The following is a 20,904-nucleotide window of genomic DNA, read 5'->3' on the forward strand; positions in this document are numbered from 1 at the left end:
AATATACAGTCATAAATACAATAACCAGCTATGTCCAAAAAAACTAAAAACAAAAAAAACCTGGTTGAACACTTAGACAAATTAAATAATAAATTGAAGACACAAAACATTTTTTTTTATATACACAAGAATATGAAAAAAAAGGTCCGGTTTCAGTCACACTATGCTCCAAATGTCCTACACATAAACTGATATATAATCATGTTTGCTTACACTCTATATCAAAGTTTCAAGTATGATTTTATGCCTGCATGGAATGGGAAAATGGCAGCTCTAACTGTATCCGATTAACTCAACAAGTCTTAAGTAAGACTTCATGTCATCATATCGATCCCCGGACACGAAGAAAAGCACTTGGAAACCAAACTGCCACCAGGTCCGACACTCTTGTTGCTCTTGTGGTGTTTAATGACGCTGAAGGAGAATCCAAACAACCCAGAAGAACACACACTATACACATTTCTCCCTCTTTAGTGCTTCAGTTGATTTAGTTTTCTCACTGTGGCATCCTGAAAGAGGCTCTGTCTCCAGCACCCACACATATCTCAATGTTGAAAGACCTCACTTCCTACCAAACACCCACATACAAACACACACACCAATGTCCCCCATTCATAATGCTATCTCCCCTCTCTCTCTCTCTCTCTCTCTCTCTCTCTCTCTCTCTCTCTGGGCTCTGTGAATACTCTTTAAACATTTAACAGAGGGATCCTGCACCAATCCATCTCGCTCCCCTCCCTCCAAAGAGCCAATACCACGCACAATCTCCTCCAGCATATTAAACACAGTTCACTGCCGCTGCAAGTGTGTGTGTGTGTGTGTGTGTGTGTGTGTGTGTGTGTGTGTGTGTGTGTGTGTGTGTGTGTGTGTGTGTGTGTGTGTGTGTGTGTGTGTGTGTGTGTGTGTGTGTGTGTGTGTGTGTGTGTGTGTGTGTGTGTGTGTGTGTGTGTGTGTGTGTGTGTGTGTGTGTGTTATTCTCTCTACGTCTTGCCCTGCTTTCTCTCTTGGTCGCCTCTCTGGATCTGGCTACCGTTTACCTCATGCTGTTTACTGTTGTTGTTGTTGTTGTCGTGGCATGCGGGCCCTTCTGCAACGGATAAATCATTTTTTTTTTTTTATTATATATATATATATATATATATATATATATATATATGACAATAAGTCTGCAGTCAGTGGTTTGGGTTTTGGACATTTGAGGTAGAGGTTAGCAGGATCTCGAAGCATCCCACACTTTCATCATTCTCTAAATTTTCAGAAAAAAAAGAACTAAAATATTTACAAATTAAATATTATAGTTAAAACAATTTACCAACAATTTTCCCTACTTTTATGTCTCTTTTGGTGAACAATCTCCAAGACACTGTGGGTAATTCTGACTGTGACTGTCAAGACAATTAAAAAAAAATTGCATCTAATTAGTTTAATCTGCACATGACCAAGACGTATCACCCCCCAAATCTTTCCAAAAAACGACAACATGTAGTGCATGAATGACATATTACAAATGGTAAATAGTGAGCTTCAGAGGAACTGGATTTAGATGTCCTATCGGAATAGAAAATGGAGCATATAGCGCAATAGAAAAATGTCCATTTACCTCCATTGTATTGGGACGTTGGCTGAAACGTCAATGGAAAAAGATATCTCAAAACCTAAGCAAGAAAGAGAAAATGTCACTATGTTATGTTTTTGTAATGTTGGTGAATCAACCCTTAAAATCATTTTTACAGGTCAGTGTATAATTTTCCAAATCAGATGTAATGCCTCAATATAATTATCATAAGCATAACATATTGGAGATTGTTTGTAGCCTGTTTAATGTTTAATAACTGGCCTTCTGTCATTTTGCAAAAGCAAAGCAGGTTAAGTATCACTGTCTCACATTACTGAACAGATGATCAATTGATTCTAAAATGCCATTTGCAGCACTTTTAATCATTGAATTACATTTTAAATAGATGTGAATGGGTTGAGCTACTTTATCCTCCCATGTGGAAACTCTTTGACGGATAACATTCCAAAAAAAACACTTAACAATCGTCTTCTTGGCACAGCTTCCCGTTTGCTTGGATCAATTTCAGATGTCCCAAATGTCCATTCTGGCAAAGCAAAAAGTCTCATTAAACACTAAAAGGGTCCAGAAATAAAAAAAAAAGTCAAGTTGGCATCAATCCTTCAACCTTTCAAATCCGCCGCTGCAGCTTTTGACCTCTCGCTCTGTTTGCTTTTAGCCGCCCGTATCTCTGATAGTGGAGATGAGATGAAATGATACTCGATGATCCCCAGCACTGTTGTTTTAGCTATTTGGGCTGCATAGAAATTAGACATTTTGTTTTTTAAGACATGAATCACACAAATAGAACTACAAAAACAATAATATTATGTAAGGACGATATTGAAGACTTTACACCAGTTTGATTTAACAGAAAAAAATGTTAAAGTACCTTAACTCATACTAGAAGTCAATGACGACATTGACTTCCACTCTATTATTAGAAGTTGGTCTCAATATTTATATCCTTTTTTTTATTTATAAGAGATTCCGGACACTTTAACATCTTCAACCTGCGTTTGACCCGATTCATGAGACAGCTGTGACGGGTTAATGTGCGGCCGACACCATTAGTAGAGACTCAGACGTACATGTAGAGTTCCATACACATCCCTGCTAAACCCAATAATAATAATAATAATAATAATAATAATAATAATAATACATTTGCTTTGAGCCAATAGAACAACAGAAAGCTCAACAGCTCAGGAAAGGTTAAATGTTAATCCTTATAAGACACTACAATAAAACCAAACGATACGATAAAAAACAACTAAGAAATAATATAATAATAAAAGTAATAATATAAAGCAGTAAAACGCCAACATCACAAAAAAAAAAGGTTTTAAGAAGGAACTGTAATCAAACAGGTAGTCAGTAAAGAGTTAACACCATGAAGTGAGAGATGTTCTGGTCTTTCCTGAAATATGAACTTCTAGTGTTAAGATACAGAATTTACTCTTAGTGTTGTTTCCATCAGTATGTTTCAACTCTTCTATATAGTAAAGCCTAATTCAGTGTCAGTTTCTTTTTTCTGTTTTTAAAATGAAGCAGCTAGAACGCTCTGAATGTCCCCGTCACATAATGAATCCATTGCGAAAGAACTTGTCAGCGTTGGATAATTGAAGTCAATGGATTTCCCTCTGCCTAATTGTCTATTCAAAGTAGAACAGAACAGTGTTTGTCTCCACGTTTTATTGTTTTTACTCATTGGTCCCAACCGCTTTTGCTGTTTTTCCCCCCTTGCAGACCCACACCATCTTCTCCCTGCTGGGCCTGGACCACGCCTACGTCACCAGCATCGGACGCCTCATCGGGGTGGTTTCCCTCAAAGAGGTAGGAGTCTTGTCCTGGTCCTTTTTTAGGGCGTTTCACTTTTGGGGGGAGGGGGGGAAGGGAAGAGGGGCGAGAGAAACCTTTAACAAGGAAAAGGAAAGAAACGTCAACTGGACGAGTTTAAACGCCACTGTTAGCATTCCTTCCTTCCTGACAGACAGACAGACAGACAGACAGACAGCGAGTGGGAGCTGCCCTCCTCTTCTTCTTCTTCTTCTTCTTCTTCTTCTTCTTCTTCTTCTTCTTCTTCTTCTTCTTCTTCTTCTTCTTCTTCTTCTTCTTCTTCTTCTTCTTCTTCTTCTTCTTCTTCTTCTTCTTTTCTTTTCTTCTTTTCATCTTTCTTCTTCTTCTACTTTTGTTCTTCTTCCTTTTATTTTTTCTTCCTTCTACTTTTGTTCTTCTTCTTCTTTCTTCTTCTTCTTCTTTCTTTTTGTTCTTCTACTGTTTCTTCTACTTCTTTTTATTATTATTATTATTTTTTATAATTATTGTGCATATTTCATCACTGAATTTAGTGGTTTCACATCATATATATCTAAACTCGTGAACCATTTTTTCTTAATTTCTTCGAACCCTGTAGTCTAATGTTAAAAAAATGTGTGACCACTTACACAGCAAATAGGAGGCAATCCACTGCTTTCATAATTGTAAAATAAATGTTAATATCATCAGGGGTGCTGCACACACACACACACACACACACACACACACACACACACACACACACACACACAACACACACACACACACAAAGACATTCAGGATTCGTCCTCCCTCTGCCTGTTATGTACTGTGACAGACAAAAGGCTGCTCAATGTTGCTGTCTCTATCTATTGTCTATCTGTCTGTTCTCTGCCCCCCCCCCCCCCTTCCATTCCTCCCCTGCCTCACAAACAACCCAAAAAAAAAAAGAAAACCTCGCTCTTTGTGAATTGGCCAGGAAGTGGAGAGAGGATTGTTGCTAAGTGCGGCGCTGCTCGCCTCTCTCTGACATTTAGGCTTTTTTGTTCTGCGTTCCACCAGCAGACAAAAAGAAAAACCCATCCACGGCAGATAAAGCTGTGGATCTGTCAGTCACACGGACACGCTGTTATATCACGGCCTCGCTGGTCCATGTGGATGTTTGTGTCTGTTATTATAGAGCATTATTTTTCCACCCTGCAGCATTCAGACACTATTTATTTTCAGTGCTGGAACTGTTGCACCCAAATCTTTCAAATTACTAACTTGACTCGGACAAACAGAAAACTCCAAAATTTAGAGTAACAGAGAAAAGAGAGCAATGGGATGAAAAAGACTTTCACACAGCTTCAATGTGTTTAATAAAAGTAATGATCCATACAGTACAATATATTTGAAAGGCCATATAAACCCAATGTGTTCGAAAGATGGTCATCTTTTCCTTTCTTAATGAATCAATATGAAAATCATTTTTAGAGAGAGATAGCTAATCAGTGAGCTGAAGGAAACTCATAACCAAGAGAAGTATTTGCTTAAAGTAAGGGATACATGGATGAAATAGTTAGCTTATGATAATTGTTAAATGGTTGAAAAAAAGGCAAAAATGAATGGATAAAGGGTTGAAATAGTTAGCCAAAAGTAGTAATAAATGGTGCAAATAGTTAAAAGTAGTCAATGAAAGGTTAGAATATTCAGCTAAAAGCAGTTAATTAACGGTTGAAATAGTTAGTCTAACGCTAAAGATAAATGGCTAAAATAGTTAACAGTAAATAGTAGAAATACTTAGCTAAAAGGTTTAAATACACGGTTTAAACAGTAAGCTAAAAGTAAAAGGGTTGACATAGTTAGCTAAAAATAATGAAACCAAATTACAAGTCTTATTGGCTGCAGCTGCACAGCCTTCATTAAGGATACATTTTTCACATCACCCCAAAAAATGTGGTAGTTATTTTGGCCTTTTAGCTTGGCCTTTTGGTGATACTTTCCTGTGATAAATTGTCCATTTTTATGAACATTTCTAATTTTACCACATTCCTGCAGTATCGTACTGCGACAGAAGCAGATCTGACCCAGTGACTGGACATTCTTTCATCTGCTTTCATTTCTGCAGCGTGGAGGTGGCGAGTGGAGCCGTAGAGATTAATAAATGTGCACTCATTTCTGCTTCTCTTTTCTCTTCTGCTCTTATTCTGTGAAATGTTTCAGCAAACAGCAACATAAGTCAAAGACACGCTGACCTCACTTTCCAGTGCACGCTAACCTCTGACCATGATCTTTTTCCTCCAGTACATTTTGGAAAAGAGGTTCCGGTACAAAAGAGAAAATGGCTTGTGCATCAGTTAGTAATGATCTTTCACTGTAGATCAAGGCCAGTACAGCGTCAGGGTTAGCTCTTCTATTCCCACTGGGGCCACCCAAGCCAAAAAACTGTATGCAGCATCACATAAAAAGGCACTGTGAATAAATCCCTGTCTGAAATAGTACAATTTAGGCACAGAGAGCCTGACTTTTTCTTTAAAAAAGAGATGCGACATGTCCCACACCCATTCTGCCAAAACATTCTCACATCGATACGTTGAAGAACGCAACTTTGTCAGTGGTATTAAGCTTTAAACTTAAAAGCCCTGTCTGCTTCTCTAGCGTCAGTAATGCACGTATCAGTGACGGCGTGTCAATATGTACGCTCCTTACATGCATAGAGTCTTTTCAAAATAAACTTCTGTCTTCACAGGAAGTTAGGTTTAGACAGCGTGACAGAATCTCAGCGTTTCCCACAGTCTGAACTGCTCAAAAAAAAAAAAAAAAAAAAAAGAATAGTAGTTCACTACAAAGCCCTAGCATAATCCAGAAATTGTAAACACTTATCCAGAGTGTTGTATTTTACAGTATATGTCAGTTTAGCAAGACATTGCAACAATCCATCAACCCACTTTGTTGTCTTGGTCTAAAACCTTCTACTTGTATATTCAATATTAAGATGTGATGTTAGGGACCATGTATTGTCACAAACAACTCAATCCAGACTTGGAAGTTGTGGTTGGTTAAGACATATAAACATACACAGCTTCATTGTGGTGTAACCTGCATGAGTGTATATACTTGATCTCTTGTCTTTCTCCGTCCAGCTCCGCAAAGCCATCGAGGGCTCCGTGACGGTGAAGGGCGTGAAGGTGCGCCCCCCTCTGGCCAGCTTCCGGGACAGCGGCACCAGCAGCAGCGAGAACGAAGCCACCGAGCTCCACAAGCTGTGGGATCGCCACAAGAGCATGTCGCTGCCCCGCGATCACACCCCCTCCGAGTCGGACGAGAAATCCCAGTGATGAACGAGGTGGAGGAAGAGGAGGAAGTAGAGCAGGTAGAGGAGAAGATGTTTAATCTCCCAAAGCCACAAAAAAATGCAAGAATCCTCAGGGTGTAGGATCGATATTTAATCATGGAAAGAGTCCTACTGCTAGCTCTTTGTAACTCCTCATTTGTCTCCTCATCTACTCCTCTTTTATCCCCATCTTCCACTTTGCTTCATGGACCCACCAGTGCTTTCTCATCTAGGAGTCTTGCACTGACCAAGCCAGACACTCCACAGGGGAACAGAGGGAACACAACTCAACCCCTGTTGCCCTGCTCTCCATTTACCCCTCGGGAACCCACAGCAGAGTGAATGTGGATTAAAATAGCGGGGGGACTCATGTTGGTCGAAACCAACAAGGGACTGGGAATGGATTGAAATCTTTTAAAAAAAGGGATTTTTTTTTTAGCAGACTTTTTTTTGTGTATCTCTTTTTGAGTTGAGATCAAAGTTTCGAAGCTTCTGCAAAAGTAATTTTTTTGAACGAGTCTTCCACTTGAGTACAAGTCAGCAACGACGACGAGGAAGAATAACGTGTGCATGTAGTGCGAGTGTGAGTGTGTGCATGAAGAGGGAGGTAGCAACATTTCTGATACGATTATTTTATTGCCTTTAGAACAATTTTCTTTTCTAGCTTGAATAATTTTATTTCTGACTGATCAGGTGGTCTGGGTTTAACTGGAATTTGCCATGGCGCCATTTCTTTGTAAATTACACTACAGTTGGTCCCATTTACAAGCACTGGACTACAGGGACAGATGCCTTACTTTATTTTTCTTGTTTTCCATTATACCTCTTCTCCCTGGTCTTCTCATCTCTTCACTCCGAGTCCTTAATGGTCAGATTGCGAGTACATTCTATGCAAGCAGACGTTTCTGTTGGCAGCAGTGGGAAGTATCCGTAGCCCGTCACATAATGTACACTCCTTTCATCCCCGTGGTTACGGCCTTACGTTACAAAAGACGCATAGGAAAAAAAAACATGCATGGGGAACCAGACCGCGGCGATGCACTCCTAGAGAGTCAAGGGTTTTTTTTTTCTGCTCATCTAAATATAGCTCTTAATAACCGTTCCAGAGACGGTTGGGGGGGGGGGCGGATGGAGAGGGCAGGAAGCGAAAGGGGGAGGGAGGGAGGAAGAAGAAGAAGAACAGGGTAGTAAATGGACAGCTGAAAGAATGAAGACATCATTACCTAACCAGCTGCTCTGGGGCCTCTCATCAATCTGCCTCTGATCGCCGTGTTAGCTTACCTCCATTACTATCAGAGACACAGACCCCCCCCCCCCCCTCACCCATCAGCTATGTGATGTAATTGTCCAGCCAGACTCAACATATACAGAAGCCAGATGACAATATGTGAGCACAACCAGCTTGATTAATGCAGGAAAAAAAGCAGCTTAAACTGAACCATGATCCAGTGAGATTAAAAACAGAGTAAAAACACTAAAGGAGAATACATAACTGAGGGGACAAAAATGTAGAATAACTACTTAAAAATGTACCTCGTCTTTACCCACTGTACCTGCAAAATCATTACTAAATTATCGCTCCAGCTGCCAGCCGGACGTAGATGACAGAGCTGCATCTGGAGCTGGAGTAAATTAATGATTAATGGCGGCGTGGTTTCTGATTCAGCAAGCAAGTCTGACATGACAGATAATGTATAAGTACTGTGTATTTAATAATTCATGTCCACCATAATGCTTGAGGCTTGTCGGTTGCGCTCTCTGCTCATCGACAGAAACACTTTGATTTGTTTTTTTCCTCCATCCCTCCATCTTTTCCACTACGGACCTACTTCCTTTAAGACACACTCCTTTCATTTTTTGGGACCAGGCTAGGATGTCTACTACTACCTACAGAATCTGCTCTCCTGTTTAGATGCCTTAAATACGCACACATACCCAGCTTCATTGATGCATTGCATGGGGTTTTATTTTTGGTGGCGTCCTGTATTGCCACTAAAATTAAAATGCACACAGTAAACCAGCACGGCTTTGCATGACAGAGTGCATGTGAGGTTGTTTTCTTTTTTGTAATATGATCAAAATGTACCAAAAACATAAGCTTGACAGAAACTCATAGTGAATGTTGTTGAGTCTTACTATGTCTGCCATCTCGTGCCTGTATGTTAAATGTATTTACACTCTCTTGTTTTATACTTTGATTGGCGTTTTCCATTCACCCATTGAGCTTTAGTCTTTGCCTGATTTCGAACTGGGGATGAGCTCACAGATTAATATATTTAACATCATTCCTCTAATATAAAATCATAATTTAACATCTTAACCAATCTTAAATTGTTGACTATTCTCTTTTTGAAAGAGATTTGGGGGGGCTTTTTTTATGATATTTGTGTGTTTTTTTTTTGTTTTTTTTCTCATTTGATGATTTAAAGAGATGATGCTGTCTTCTGTGTTTTTTTAATCTTTTGACATGCTGATTGAAATAATATGTAAAAGTGCAAATAACACTAACGGGGCGAAGGCTTGCAATGGCTGCCGGATAAGTAGAATAAAATGTAACCGTGAAACCAAGAGAAGTTAATGTTGAAGGACCAGCATGTGGTCTGTTTGGTGACATAATCATTCCAAGTGCCTTCATCGACTCCTCTTCGTTATCGACAGGAAGAAGCTAAATCCACCTGTAAGTGTTTGGATCTGTTGTTTTTCTAGTCATACGCATGCAGACACGGCACTTTTCACACAGAAATATGTAAGCCGGGTGGATGATGTGTCAGCGGGGTGTGCAATTGTCACCATGGCAACCTGTCATTGTCGTCAACGGACCCCCCTCACCCCCCTCTGATCTGCTCGCCCCAGGGACTGACTGAGATCCTCTCGTCTGATTTGTTTTCTGTTCATTTGTTTGTGCTTTTCAATCGATTTTCATTTATTCCGCCTTCTGCCAGAGCTGTCCTCCTCTGCAGACATTTCCCAAAATTGTTTGTCTCATTTGCTACCAGACAGTTGTAGACCGAGGTAGATGCATATTTATTAGTCTGTATTAATCGAAGTAGAAGTTGTACAAAATTATGGTTTTTTTTCATTCTTTTTATGGATGATCCACTTGTAGGTAATCAATTTGTGCAATAACTGTTGTTCATCTCACTTTGTAACCCAGTTTTAATCGATGACATGAATGCAAGATAACCTTATTTTTGTAAAGAAACCTGAAAAGTGTAAAAAGATGTATGTATATGAGGAGAACTGACGCTCGTGTGTGATGAAGTGATATTTGAATGACGGTTTTCAGGGGGAAGGTTTCCCTAAAAGCCTCAATAAAAGCTGTCCGAATCTCACGGAATTCAGCGTAAAGATATTTAAGTTAAACACTGTTTGCACCTTTGGGTGCTGGTCAGCCTTTGTCCAAGAAGAGAAGTGGCGTAGACTCCTCATTTTGGCTTTTGGAAAACCTTCCCCGCCTGGTTTTTAAAGGTTCTGTGGTGAATCCTGCTGCATGACCTGTAGCTGGCGCTCTCATACAAGCCCGTCCTTAAGCACTGACGCTGGGTCAGTTTCATCTTCCTCCCCTCTATCCTCTCCTTCAGTCTGAGGGGTTTCGATAAGACCAGATCCTCACATCAGCTGGTGAGGGTTATCTTTCATGCACTCCTTACGGACTGTACATTGTACTGAAGGCCTCCACTACGGCAAACCCCGAGGGCCAAACCAGACTGAGCTGAACAAAATCCAGAGCTATTTTTCACACGGACAAAAAAATGAACCTTTGTTTTGTATATCAGGGATGAATAAATGCGATTTTAACAAACAGTGATTTTGTGGAAGATTACTTTCTGTCTTATGTCTCCTGGGACTTTTATTCTGCAGCTGTGACGTCCTCTTCTTTCCCCTCTGCGACAGCTGGAAAGCACCTGGAGTGTTGTTTTTGTGTTCCTCTGATTCTCCCAGCGGGGGAGCAAACACAGTAATGCCACAATAATGTTCAAATTAGTTCATTTTGTCCCCATTTTTTTATGGCACAGTGAGTCAAAAGCTTTGTACAATATTTGCTTCTAACGCTGCATATTGATCGGATGAGAAGATTTTTACCCCATAATTCAATCGGCCCCAATCTACCAAGAGTTTGTACAAGCAATGGTGCAAGTTACTTTTTAAAATGTAATGCAACTTTTTTATTGGCATTTCCACCACGGCTTCAGCCAGATCCGACCAAAAGAAATCGACTGTTACAACAATTTGAGTGACGTTTCATTGGTAGTAATGTGCTGTACACAACATCTTTTGTGTAGGGCAGAAAATGACATGCACAGCTCTAATTTAACATGCACTATTTCATGCATACGGTATTTCAAGCCCTGCTACCTCAGTGAATAAACCTTTTCAACAAAAAAAAATCATCATCTGACTGACAAATATAAAGGCATAAATACATAAACATTAAGTCGATAGCCATGCTAGCAGCTTTTGCTCAGTGGTATAGCTCCTCACAAGATGAAGTCAACACACAGCTACACTTGGTGTTTGACCACTTGTAGGTAACTGTTAAATATTTTAATAATGTATTGAAAATTATGGCAAACGTTACATTTCACCTGTGTAAATGCACCAAATATGTATCAACATATCAATGGCTTCTCCAAATGCAACCAAGATATGCAACCTCCTTTGCCCTTATTTGGAGAACTCGACCAGTGTAGGTTGTGCGGCCCTGCTGCTGGGATGGATATGGGATGGATGGTAGAGATGGGAGGAATTCCCATGTTTACAACTTACGAGCATTCAAGTCATCGGACAAGGCAGTTGTGTGAAATTGTTTGTATATAGATGCATTATTTCTTTTTCATTTGCACCAGGGTCTGACAATTATCCCACTCTCCTGCAGAGCTAAAACTAGAATAGTGCATTAGCACATCTTTAACTAGCGTCAGCACTTCTATGCTACGCTAGCTACTGAGGGTATGCTGAGGCTGCTTTTTAATGATTGTAACAGTAAATTAAGATCTGCCCAGCTTTACAGGAACACAGTTGTTCCTTAATGTCATGGCCTTCTATCTGGATCACCAGGTGATGTGATGGTTCACTTTTACCCTGAGATCTGTAGCTTTATCTTCTATCTTCAGCTTTTGAACCTGTTTGACGTCATGGATTTATCCTTCAAACACATATTGTAGACCCTTCTATCTACTTCTCATTGAAATTGCTTTTTCATATTCCCAAAAATGTGACATTATTCAGGGAGTGCAGTTAGTGACAGTGTGGACTCCATGACGTAGATTTAACAGTATTTGCAAGTTGGTGTATTGCAGGCTGCTGAGTTTATTGGTTGCATTCATACACTCACCTGATTCTTATCAACTCGTTAAGGCAGGAAGTTTAGGAAATATCACATGACCATGCCCTTTAGAGCATCTAGCCATGAGAGTATTTGGGACACAGAGAATTCTTCCAGTCTGGTGGTTTTGTACCACCCCTAAAATATGGAGTTTGGAGGGAGATAGGCAATGATTCCTTTCTTTTAATATACCTCATGGTGCTATTTGGGTCCTAAATGTCTCTTACAGCTGCTGAAGTTCTGTAACCATTAAAAATCATATTGAAGTTATTCAAGTGCAGCACATCAGTGTCAGTAATACAGCCCTAAACTCAGATTATATGTCCTTCTCCTAGATGTGCTTCCCCGTTGGGAGTGTTAGGGCAACAGTTGGCTCGCTGATGATTTGCAACCACACGCTTTTTTCACAGTCTCAATTTTGTGACTGCACCTTTGTTTCTTTGTTAGTGATTTTCTGTCCCCTTCCGTCTGTTGCTTCCTCATTCTCATGCATACACACACACACACACACACACACACACACACACACACACACACACACACACACACACACACACACACACACACACACACCTTCATTCTGTTGTTTGTTGTGTGTGAATGATTGGAGAGCATCTGGACTGTAATGGGGTGGAGAGTGCAATGCTAAAAGCTTAATGAGCTAAATGAGTTCATTCGTTAGGATGCAGCTCCATCCCTCAGTGACTTAAACTTCATTCACATACAGGTTCATACATGAGATTTGTGCTCTGCATTTAACACATCCTAAGCATGTAGGAGCAGTGGGCTGCTGGGAGGCGACTGAGGAGCAATTTAGGGTTCAGTTTGTGGCTCAAGGACACATGCGGCGAAGGAAGAACCATTTACATTTCGTTGCAGATGCAAATAACTTTCACATGCATTATTTTTTTCCCTTATGGAAACGTAAATACTCCATTTTATGCAACTAGTATTTATACTTTTACTCCAGTCCAAATATGAATTTGTCTGCAGCAAATTCTACCAGGGGTATAAACGAAAAAATGTTCAAACTTTACGCTTGTTCTGAACAAGCAATGGTTTTCTATCCCATAGTTTTAAGTGAACAGGAGTGTCCTTTGTGTAGCACCAACACAGCAAATGCTAAGAAACAAAATAGGAAAGTGTTCATGTCTATGGCAAAGGGAACTGAATTTGTCGTGCATGCACAAAGTTTCCAATAGTTTTGGAAATATATCAAGACATATATTTTGGTTGTGCTTGCAGATTTGCATATCATTGAAGAAGAGCTATTGGCATTGGCGGAGGTCTGCATTCTCAGAATGGCCTTCTATTTTTTTAAAGATTCTGTTGAGGATTGGGCCTCATGTTCTATCTATAATCTACTCTAACTGCAAATTAATAGCAGTAGCGACATGACACCAACATCCTGATATCCTGTTACACAACCGGTTCATGAATATGTGTGTGAGCGGATGTGTACAAGTTTCTTTCCCAAACTGAGCCAGACATTAACAGCCCTGCAGTCGCTCATCTGTCTTGCGGTGAATGAGGTTAGAAACACTTGAGCAGTATTGAGCCCCGTTGAGCAGAGCGCCATCTGTCCACGCTGACGCGGCTCTCCTTCTGATGAATATTAAATAAAGGTGCCACTAGAAACAAGTCTTCCTTCTCCCCAGTAACTGCTACAGTGAAGGAAGTGCTTGTCTCACTTGGAGACTGATTGATGTAATCGCTGATAAGAGGTGCAGACAGTTCTCCGGAGACAATCGCACTCTGTTCTCTGTCTGTGGCTGTCTTCATCAATGCCGCATCACACAAGAAAAACATCAGAAAAGTATACTAAGTACATTTTTTGCTGTCTGTCAATCAGCAGTTTTACACATAGATGTAATGGGCAAACATCTGAATTATTAGATAATGTTAAGAATGAATATTCATTATCAGAACCATCATTGAACATAAGTTAGATGTTATGGCGTTGTTTTAAAACATATTTAATCTTTGTACTAGCAAAGCAAAGAAAGTTTTGAATAAAAAAATGTTTATATATTATTTGAATATGTTTTTATAATTGAGAGTTGTAACAAGTGTGATCTCGCAACCTGTTCTGGAAAATGCATTTTCAGTTATGATGATACTAAAAATATAGAAACACTCATTTTATCACACAAACACACAGCTTAGGAGTTTGCTAACTTAGCTAGCAACTTAGCCTCCATGCAATTTCTCTTAGACTATATCTAAGGAATTTTGCAAATCTACAATTGAAGAAAAGTCTTTGTCAATGTCTGAATACATACAGTAAACATTAATATGTTAAAATAATCTGCAAGTTTTGACCTACCACATACAAGTTAAACTGGGAAGAACATAAGGTGTGTCATTCCCTTAAAGTCAACCATTCACACATTTTAAAGTTTTAAAGTAATAGGAAATAATATGTCAACAGTTGGCTCATGTTTTAAAGCTGCACTTATTAATATATTTATATTCAACAATGAATGGAATAACTGTATGGTCATGATACCTGAGAAAAAACGTTTTCCTCTAAACATAATTGAGTGTAGTTTTGTTTTTATGGGAACATAGTTTTGTAGGAGACAGGGTTAGGTATAATACAATGGGAGTTGGGTTTAAATATTGGGTTTTAGCTCATTCTGCCAGTGGCCAAAAATAATAAATACAGATTTAAGTTATTATGTTATTGGTTTAGGACAAACTAGAAAAAATATTATGATATTCATTTATGCCATGTGCCATTGTGTTATCTTAGTGTTCTATATTTTGTTAGTGCTGCAAACTGTGCAGACGCAGGTAGAGGAGATGAGTGATGACAGGCATGAGATTTCATTCTGCGTCTGTTTAAAGCCTCACGTCAGTCCAATTACTTTGATTATTATCATTAGTGGCTCAGGACAAGTGTCTGGTTGTTGTCAGAGCCGATGCTGCTAATATCCAACCATTTATTCCAGAAGAGAAACACACTGAGAACCCAAAACTGATGACTTACTTTGACAGGATTTAAGTCAAAGTAAAAAGTTATTTCAGGTCAAACAAATTCACCCTGAGAGTTGGACTGAGTGGGGTGATCATATAACCCTGTTTGATTAAAACCCAGCTTCTATTTAGCTTCTAACAGCAGGACTCCTGTTACCTCTGACCAATGAAAGAGTGTGAACGAGTGACATTGAACAAACAACCTGTACAAATAAAATAAAAAGTTTCATGTATATTTTTTTGTGGTAAAACCCATATTTATTCAATTTCTGAGAAAAAAACAAATCCTAATTTTTGACACTTCATACACAGATGGTGACTATAAAAAGTATAAATTTACAAAATGAATATGAAAAAAGCAGATGAAAATTACATTGTTTACATAAAAAAATTGCCAAACTGAGCTCAGGCAAGTAATGGTTTTTAATTGCAATAGAAAAAATAAAAACCAATCAAAAATATCTGACATCAACATCCCCAGCCCCGATAGATCTGATCCAAGAACACTGACTCAAGGATTGAAAGCAACAGAGTGCACCAGCATTCACTGTTATTGTCTAAAGTTTCTACCAAAAAATCCTCCCAAAACTATTTGAAACATTCTATCACCAAATAACAATCCACTATTCAAACTGACAAAAACAACAATTTTAAATTGACCTACTTTTATATCCCTTAGCAATCCACCATGACCTCATAAGCTCAACAACCTGCCTGATAGATTAGTATGTTTCTTAAGTGCAGGTTGTACGTCATGTTGGAGGAATAGTTTGACATCATCTGCGTAACATTTGACCTTATCATGAACCAAAATGTTGATGTAGGGAAAACTGACTCTGGTGTCAGACAAAAAGTCATGTGGTCACCAAAATTAAGTATGTAAATAATCATTAAAAAGTAATTAATATTAAGGCTAGAAGTTGTTGAGATACCTTGGACCAAAGTTTGCTGAACAGATGCAACAGGTGCAAAAATAACTTGTCATCCACAGAATTGATTAATTTAAATTCTAGTCAGCTTGATGGCTGAGTGTACTTCACTATTATGACATTATAATATTTAAACAATGGCAGCTGTGAGAGGCACTATAAGGGCACACGTCAAAGGCAAGTTTCACTTCGGTAGCTGGGGACACCCAGGGGCTCCAGTCCGCCCAGTGCGGGGGTCCGGCGGACGCTCACAACCAGGGTACCATCATGGTTAAGGGTCCCACTGACGGACAACGGGTCCATGTCCTCCGGAAACAGGGACTTATGGGTAAACGTGTCACTGACGCTTCCATCATCTAGAACCTGAAGGACAAAGGTTAAAGAAAGACGGAGCTGTGGATGGTAAGGATTGATCTGCAGAACGAGGGAGGGGACAGCTGTTAGGGGGAAATAACGGAGCGAACGGAAGGAAGAAAAGATGATGAAACGCAAAAAAGGTCATCGACGGCGCTGTAGGACGGACGGGGAGAGACGGCGAGAAGAGCAACAGGGCCAAGAAAGGCGTGAGGGTGTGAGAAGAGGGTGAGAAGCAGTGATGGAGAGAAGGGCGGAGAGGTCAGTGCTGCTCAGCTGGTGGAGAGAGAGAGAGAAAAGGGAGGAGAGGGGGAGGAAATGGACACTGACTAAATATATCTGTTTATTGTTACAGGACTACAAGGCGAGTTGAACGTGTTTTGTTTTTTTGTCAATTTATCTGCCGACCCCTGCTAAGATGATCTTCCTTCCACTCTCTCACCTTTTAAACATGATTAACATCAGACTGTGAGAGAGGAAGCAGTGTCTGAGTCTGACATGATAGATGTGATGCAGTTTGTTTAATTCTACATTCCTTGTGTAATTGATCCGTCACTGTTTGATGTGAGACGACAATAATATTTATATATATCTGCAACGATAGGACCAGTGGAGCTGCAATTAAATTATATTTCCATCGTTGATTAAATCTATGAAAAGAAAGTATTGTCTACTTACGCGAGAAAATCCCAAAATAAGACATAACTATTAAACAGAAGCTATTTCTTTCCCGATCGCCTTAATCATTATTGATTATTATATTAATTAGAAATAATATCAACTGAAAAAAGCAGCAAAATCACACAAAATTGAGAATTTGGAAACATTAGTTTGTATAGAATATTTGGAAATTTTGCTTGATAAACAACAATTGATCAATTAAAATTGAAACTTTTTTCAGTGCTTAACAAACCAACTAAATGACTAATAATCATTACACGAAAATGTTTTTTATGCAGATTTGGCTGGTCATACTGCTGCATGTAAATTGTCAAAATTAAAGCTGTTATGGGTTAATGCTTCAGATAGCAGACATGCGTAAGTTCCTTCTGACCTCTGATTCATTCCCACAGATGTGTGTGTGTGTGTGTGTGTGTGTGTGTGTGTGTGTGTGTGTGTGTGTGTGTGTGTGTGTGTGTGTGTGTGTGTGTGTGTGTGTGTGTGTGTGTGTGTGTGTGTGTGTTGTACGTATTAGAATGCGTGGGAATTAGCAGAACATATGTGAACATGATTCAAGTGTGTTCTCACACAAACCTACACACACACACACACCTTCTGGGCGTGGATGACAACATGGTGGTTGTAGGCCATCACCACTACATCATGTGGCTCGAACTGGCTGACGTCAGCTGACACGTAGTAAGTGTCTCCCAGGCATCGAACGCCTCCAACTGTACCGCTCTGCCGGCCTGTCACAGCGCCACCTACAGGAGCTGCAGAGGAACAACACAGGAGATCTGCTTGGAACAACATCTGCAGTGAGTAAAATCGTGTTTTGATGGTTAAACATTTCAATGTATAGTCTACATATACAGCAATCTAAGAAAAACAATACAATTAATGGACTATTATGGTTATATCAACGAGAATGTTAAAAAGTATATAGAAATGTCTGAATGAAAAGTATAAGGAAAATGAATTTCTATTATTTTTACAATACATTTACATTGTACACATATAACTTTTTCTTTCTAAGTATGTTCTCAAGCAATTATTCTGCTCAATTTATATATTTTTTATTCATATGTTTATTTGAAAATAGCACAAAGTGTACCAAATTTAATAAATAAAAATATGTATTGTAATAAATATATAATATATATGACCAACAAAACCTCCAAAAAAGAGTTCTATTTTTTTATTCAAATTTTCTTCTTTCTTAGTACGTCCTCAAGCTAAATCAGCCAATTTATTATTCTTTTTTTAATTTTCATACGTTAAAAAGTGCAAATATACTGTTTAACAATATGATCACGTATGTAAGCTACGCAACAAAACTTGATTATGTTCGAAAAGAATAACATACATTTTTCCTAATCCTACTTTTAGGGGACTTCCCTTACCAGTTTGTCCAAAGGAGGACCTGCTGTGCCGGCTGAAGGGGGCCAAACAGCCGGATCCTCCGGGGCTCTCCTCTCCAAACAGAGCAGAGTGATCGGCAGAGTCGAGAAACGGCTCGAAAAGGGGATCCAGAGAATCGGACGATCCACCAAGTGAGCCCTCCGAACGATAGGAGCTGGAGGTGCTGTAACGTGAAGACGAGCGGTAGGATGAGGAGGATCTGCGACTGGAAGAGGTCAGTGAGGCCATGGCAGAGGATGTGTACACTCCTAGACTATAACTCTCAAATGTATTTTCTGTTAAGACGCCTTAGAATAAAAAGCGCCAAAAAAACAGGCAAAGAAATGGTTTTCCAAAAGCGATTAACCTCCCTCTAACTGTCCAGGGGTCTTTGTTGTGGGGTTTTATAAAGCCCCAGTGCATTGTGGGTCAGTAGAGCACAGCGTTGGCTCTGTAGTGTTCTTCCCTTTGGCCATAAATGGCAGTCCGTCCAACAGCCGGTGCCAGGAATGTAACGGACAAACTGATAAAGAGCGTAGACCCCTTCTTATTCAGACACACAGCAGAGATAAGGCTGAATGGGGGCCACTTGGAGAGGCCCCCAGCATGCGGTCAGAAATAGAGTGGTGGAGCGGTCAGGTCGTCCGTTGGTCTGGCCGAGCACACAATGTGGACACTTTATCAATAATGCAAGAGGAAAATGGCCATTTAAGTTTTGCAAACCTGCTAATGGAATAACAGATAAAGTTCAAGTCTGAAAAGAAGAGTGCTTCATGAGAGAACAAATTCAAGGCCAAAATCAGCAAATGTGCAAAATGTTTTTTTCATTCGGAGCCAAAGCAAATACATCTCCGGTTGACCTTTACAATCCATCTTTAAAGCTTTAATTGAAGTGACATTTGCCTATTGACAAAACATTTGTCCACCAAGCAGTGCTGCATGTGAACAATGACATTCAAGACTGTCATATTAATATTTTTATGCCATGTATGTGTGTTTTTCATTGGAGGATGTGAAAAATGACATTCAGGAGCACGTCATCCTGCCCTTCAGGATAATGTAGCCTCAATTTAAAGCAGGGGGCTATAAAGCTGAAACAATCTGGTTAATACAAGCAGCATACATCAACATGACAGTCCCAATTTGTGCTCTGAGATGAAACACTTGTATCTGTCCTTGTGTGTAATATTATGCATTAATAAACCCTCAACAGCATATTTTTAAAAAACTGCTTTTCAAAACATAGTTTAAAAAAAACCTTCACTACGGTATGACCTGAAAAAAGTGCAGGATGATGGGAAATAGAGAGTTGGTTTTTTTTTTTTGCAGAGACTCAGCTGTCTCCTTCAACTCCCCACAGTCAGCAGGAGAGCAGTTCATCCATTCAGCTCTCCTGCCTGAGGTCCAGCGTCTCCACTGGGACTGCTTTTAGTCTCTGGGCAGCACACCGTGGTCTCCAGAGCCCAGAACACAGTATCTCTCCCGACCTCTAACCAGGGGTAGAATTTGGATTTCAAAAGTGGGGGAGGACGCAGTTATTATTACAGACACAAATCCTCAAAATGGCTGCAGTTTTTGTTTTTCCATACCCGAGAAAAAAACACAACCATGTTTATTTCATGAATTTGATGTTGATGTTTGTAACAAAAAACAGACAAATACAGCAAAAAGTGATGAAAATAATCAATATATTCACATATTTTTTAAACTATGACTTCTTCATGACTTTTTTCAACATACTATACTGTAACTTTTTTCATTACTTCGTTCAACATACTATTCGAATACTTTTTGATGACTTTTTTCAACATACTATACTATGAGTTTTTATGACTTGCTATTATATGTGTTTGTATGACTTTTTTCAACATACTACCCAATCACTTTTTTCGAAAGACTATTCTGTAACTTTTCATTACTTCGTTCATCACACTATGGGCTGCTGTCTCAGTGGAGAATTTCTTCTCCAACTCATAATATTACTTTTTTAAGACCTATACTAAAATAGTCCATGTCAATGTGTACTAAATCAAGACACTTAACCCTGAGTTGCTTATTTAACATTGTGCCATACTTTTTATGACTTGGGTGTGAATGATTATATACTACTGATGGGACTTTTGGCACCTTGCATATAGCTATGTCATCAGTGTATGACTGGGTTCTTCAATTTGATTAGTATGTAAAAAGCGCTTTTTTCAAGACTAGAAAACGCTAAAAGACAAAGATACTATTTACCATTTACTATACTTCTTTATTTTTTACTACATACTTTTACTTTTTTCATATTATACTATGACTTTTTTTTATGACATACTATACTATGACTTTTTTATGACTTTTTACAACATACTATACTATTACTTTTTATGACTTTTTACGACATGCTATACTATGACTTTTATGACTTTTTACAACATACTATACTATGACTTTTTTATGACTTTTTACTACATACTATACTATGACTTTTTTATGACTTTTACTGACATATTATACTATCACTTTTTATGACTTTTTACAACATACTATACTATGACTTTTACTGACATTATACTATGACTTTTTACAACATACTATACTATGA

At 39.0% G+C, this 20,904-nt stretch overlaps 2 protein-coding genes across 3 annotated transcripts in view; one reads left to right on the forward strand and one right to left on the reverse strand.

The window, feature by feature from the left end:
• Positions 1-7,027, forward strand: part of clcn2c (chloride channel 2c) — a 142,039-nt gene extending 135,012 nt beyond the window's left edge. For both annotated transcript variants that reach the window (XM_054606633.1, XM_054606704.1), the window contains 2 exons: positions 3,305-3,391; positions 6,478-7,027. In XM_054606633.1, the coding sequence (XP_054462608.1) occupies positions 3,305-3,391; positions 6,478-6,672 (282 nt within the window). In that variant the 3' untranslated portion in view covers positions 6,673-7,027. The remainder of the gene's footprint in view (positions 1-3,304; positions 3,392-6,477) is intronic.
• Positions 7,028-16,073: 9,046 nt separating this feature from the next.
• Positions 16,074-18,566, reverse strand: LOC129094070 (heat shock protein beta-7-like). The gene is made up of 3 exons (XM_054602124.1): positions 18,320-18,566; positions 17,529-17,689; positions 16,074-16,265 (listed from the first exon to the last, which is right to left on the reverse strand). The coding sequence occupies exons 1-3, from the start codon at positions 18,564-18,566 to the stop codon at positions 16,074-16,076; spliced, it is 600 nt and encodes a 199-aa protein (XP_054458099.1).
• Positions 18,567-20,904: the final 2,338 nt, after the last annotated feature.

Source organism: Anoplopoma fimbria, chromosome 1 (genome assembly GCF_027596085.1).
Source record: "Anoplopoma fimbria isolate UVic2021 breed Golden Eagle Sablefish chromosome 1, Afim_UVic_2022, whole genome shotgun sequence".
In the NCBI taxonomy this organism is placed as follows: domain Eukaryota; kingdom Metazoa; phylum Chordata; class Actinopteri; order Perciformes; family Anoplopomatidae; genus Anoplopoma; species Anoplopoma fimbria.

Coding starts and splice junctions, on each gene's coding strand:
- LOC129094070 (XM_054602124.1), bottom strand. CDS start 18,566: ATGGCCTCACTGACCTCTTCCAGTCGCAGATCCTCCTCATCCTACCGC. Junction 17,690..18,319: donor GTCCTCCTTTGGACAAACTG/GTAAGGGAAGTC, acceptor GTTCCTCTGCAG/CTCCTGTAGGTGGCGCTGTG. Junction 16,266..17,528: donor TTGTCATCCACGCCCAGAAG/GTGTGTGTGTGT, acceptor TTTGTCCTTCAG/GTTCTAGATGATGGAAGCGT.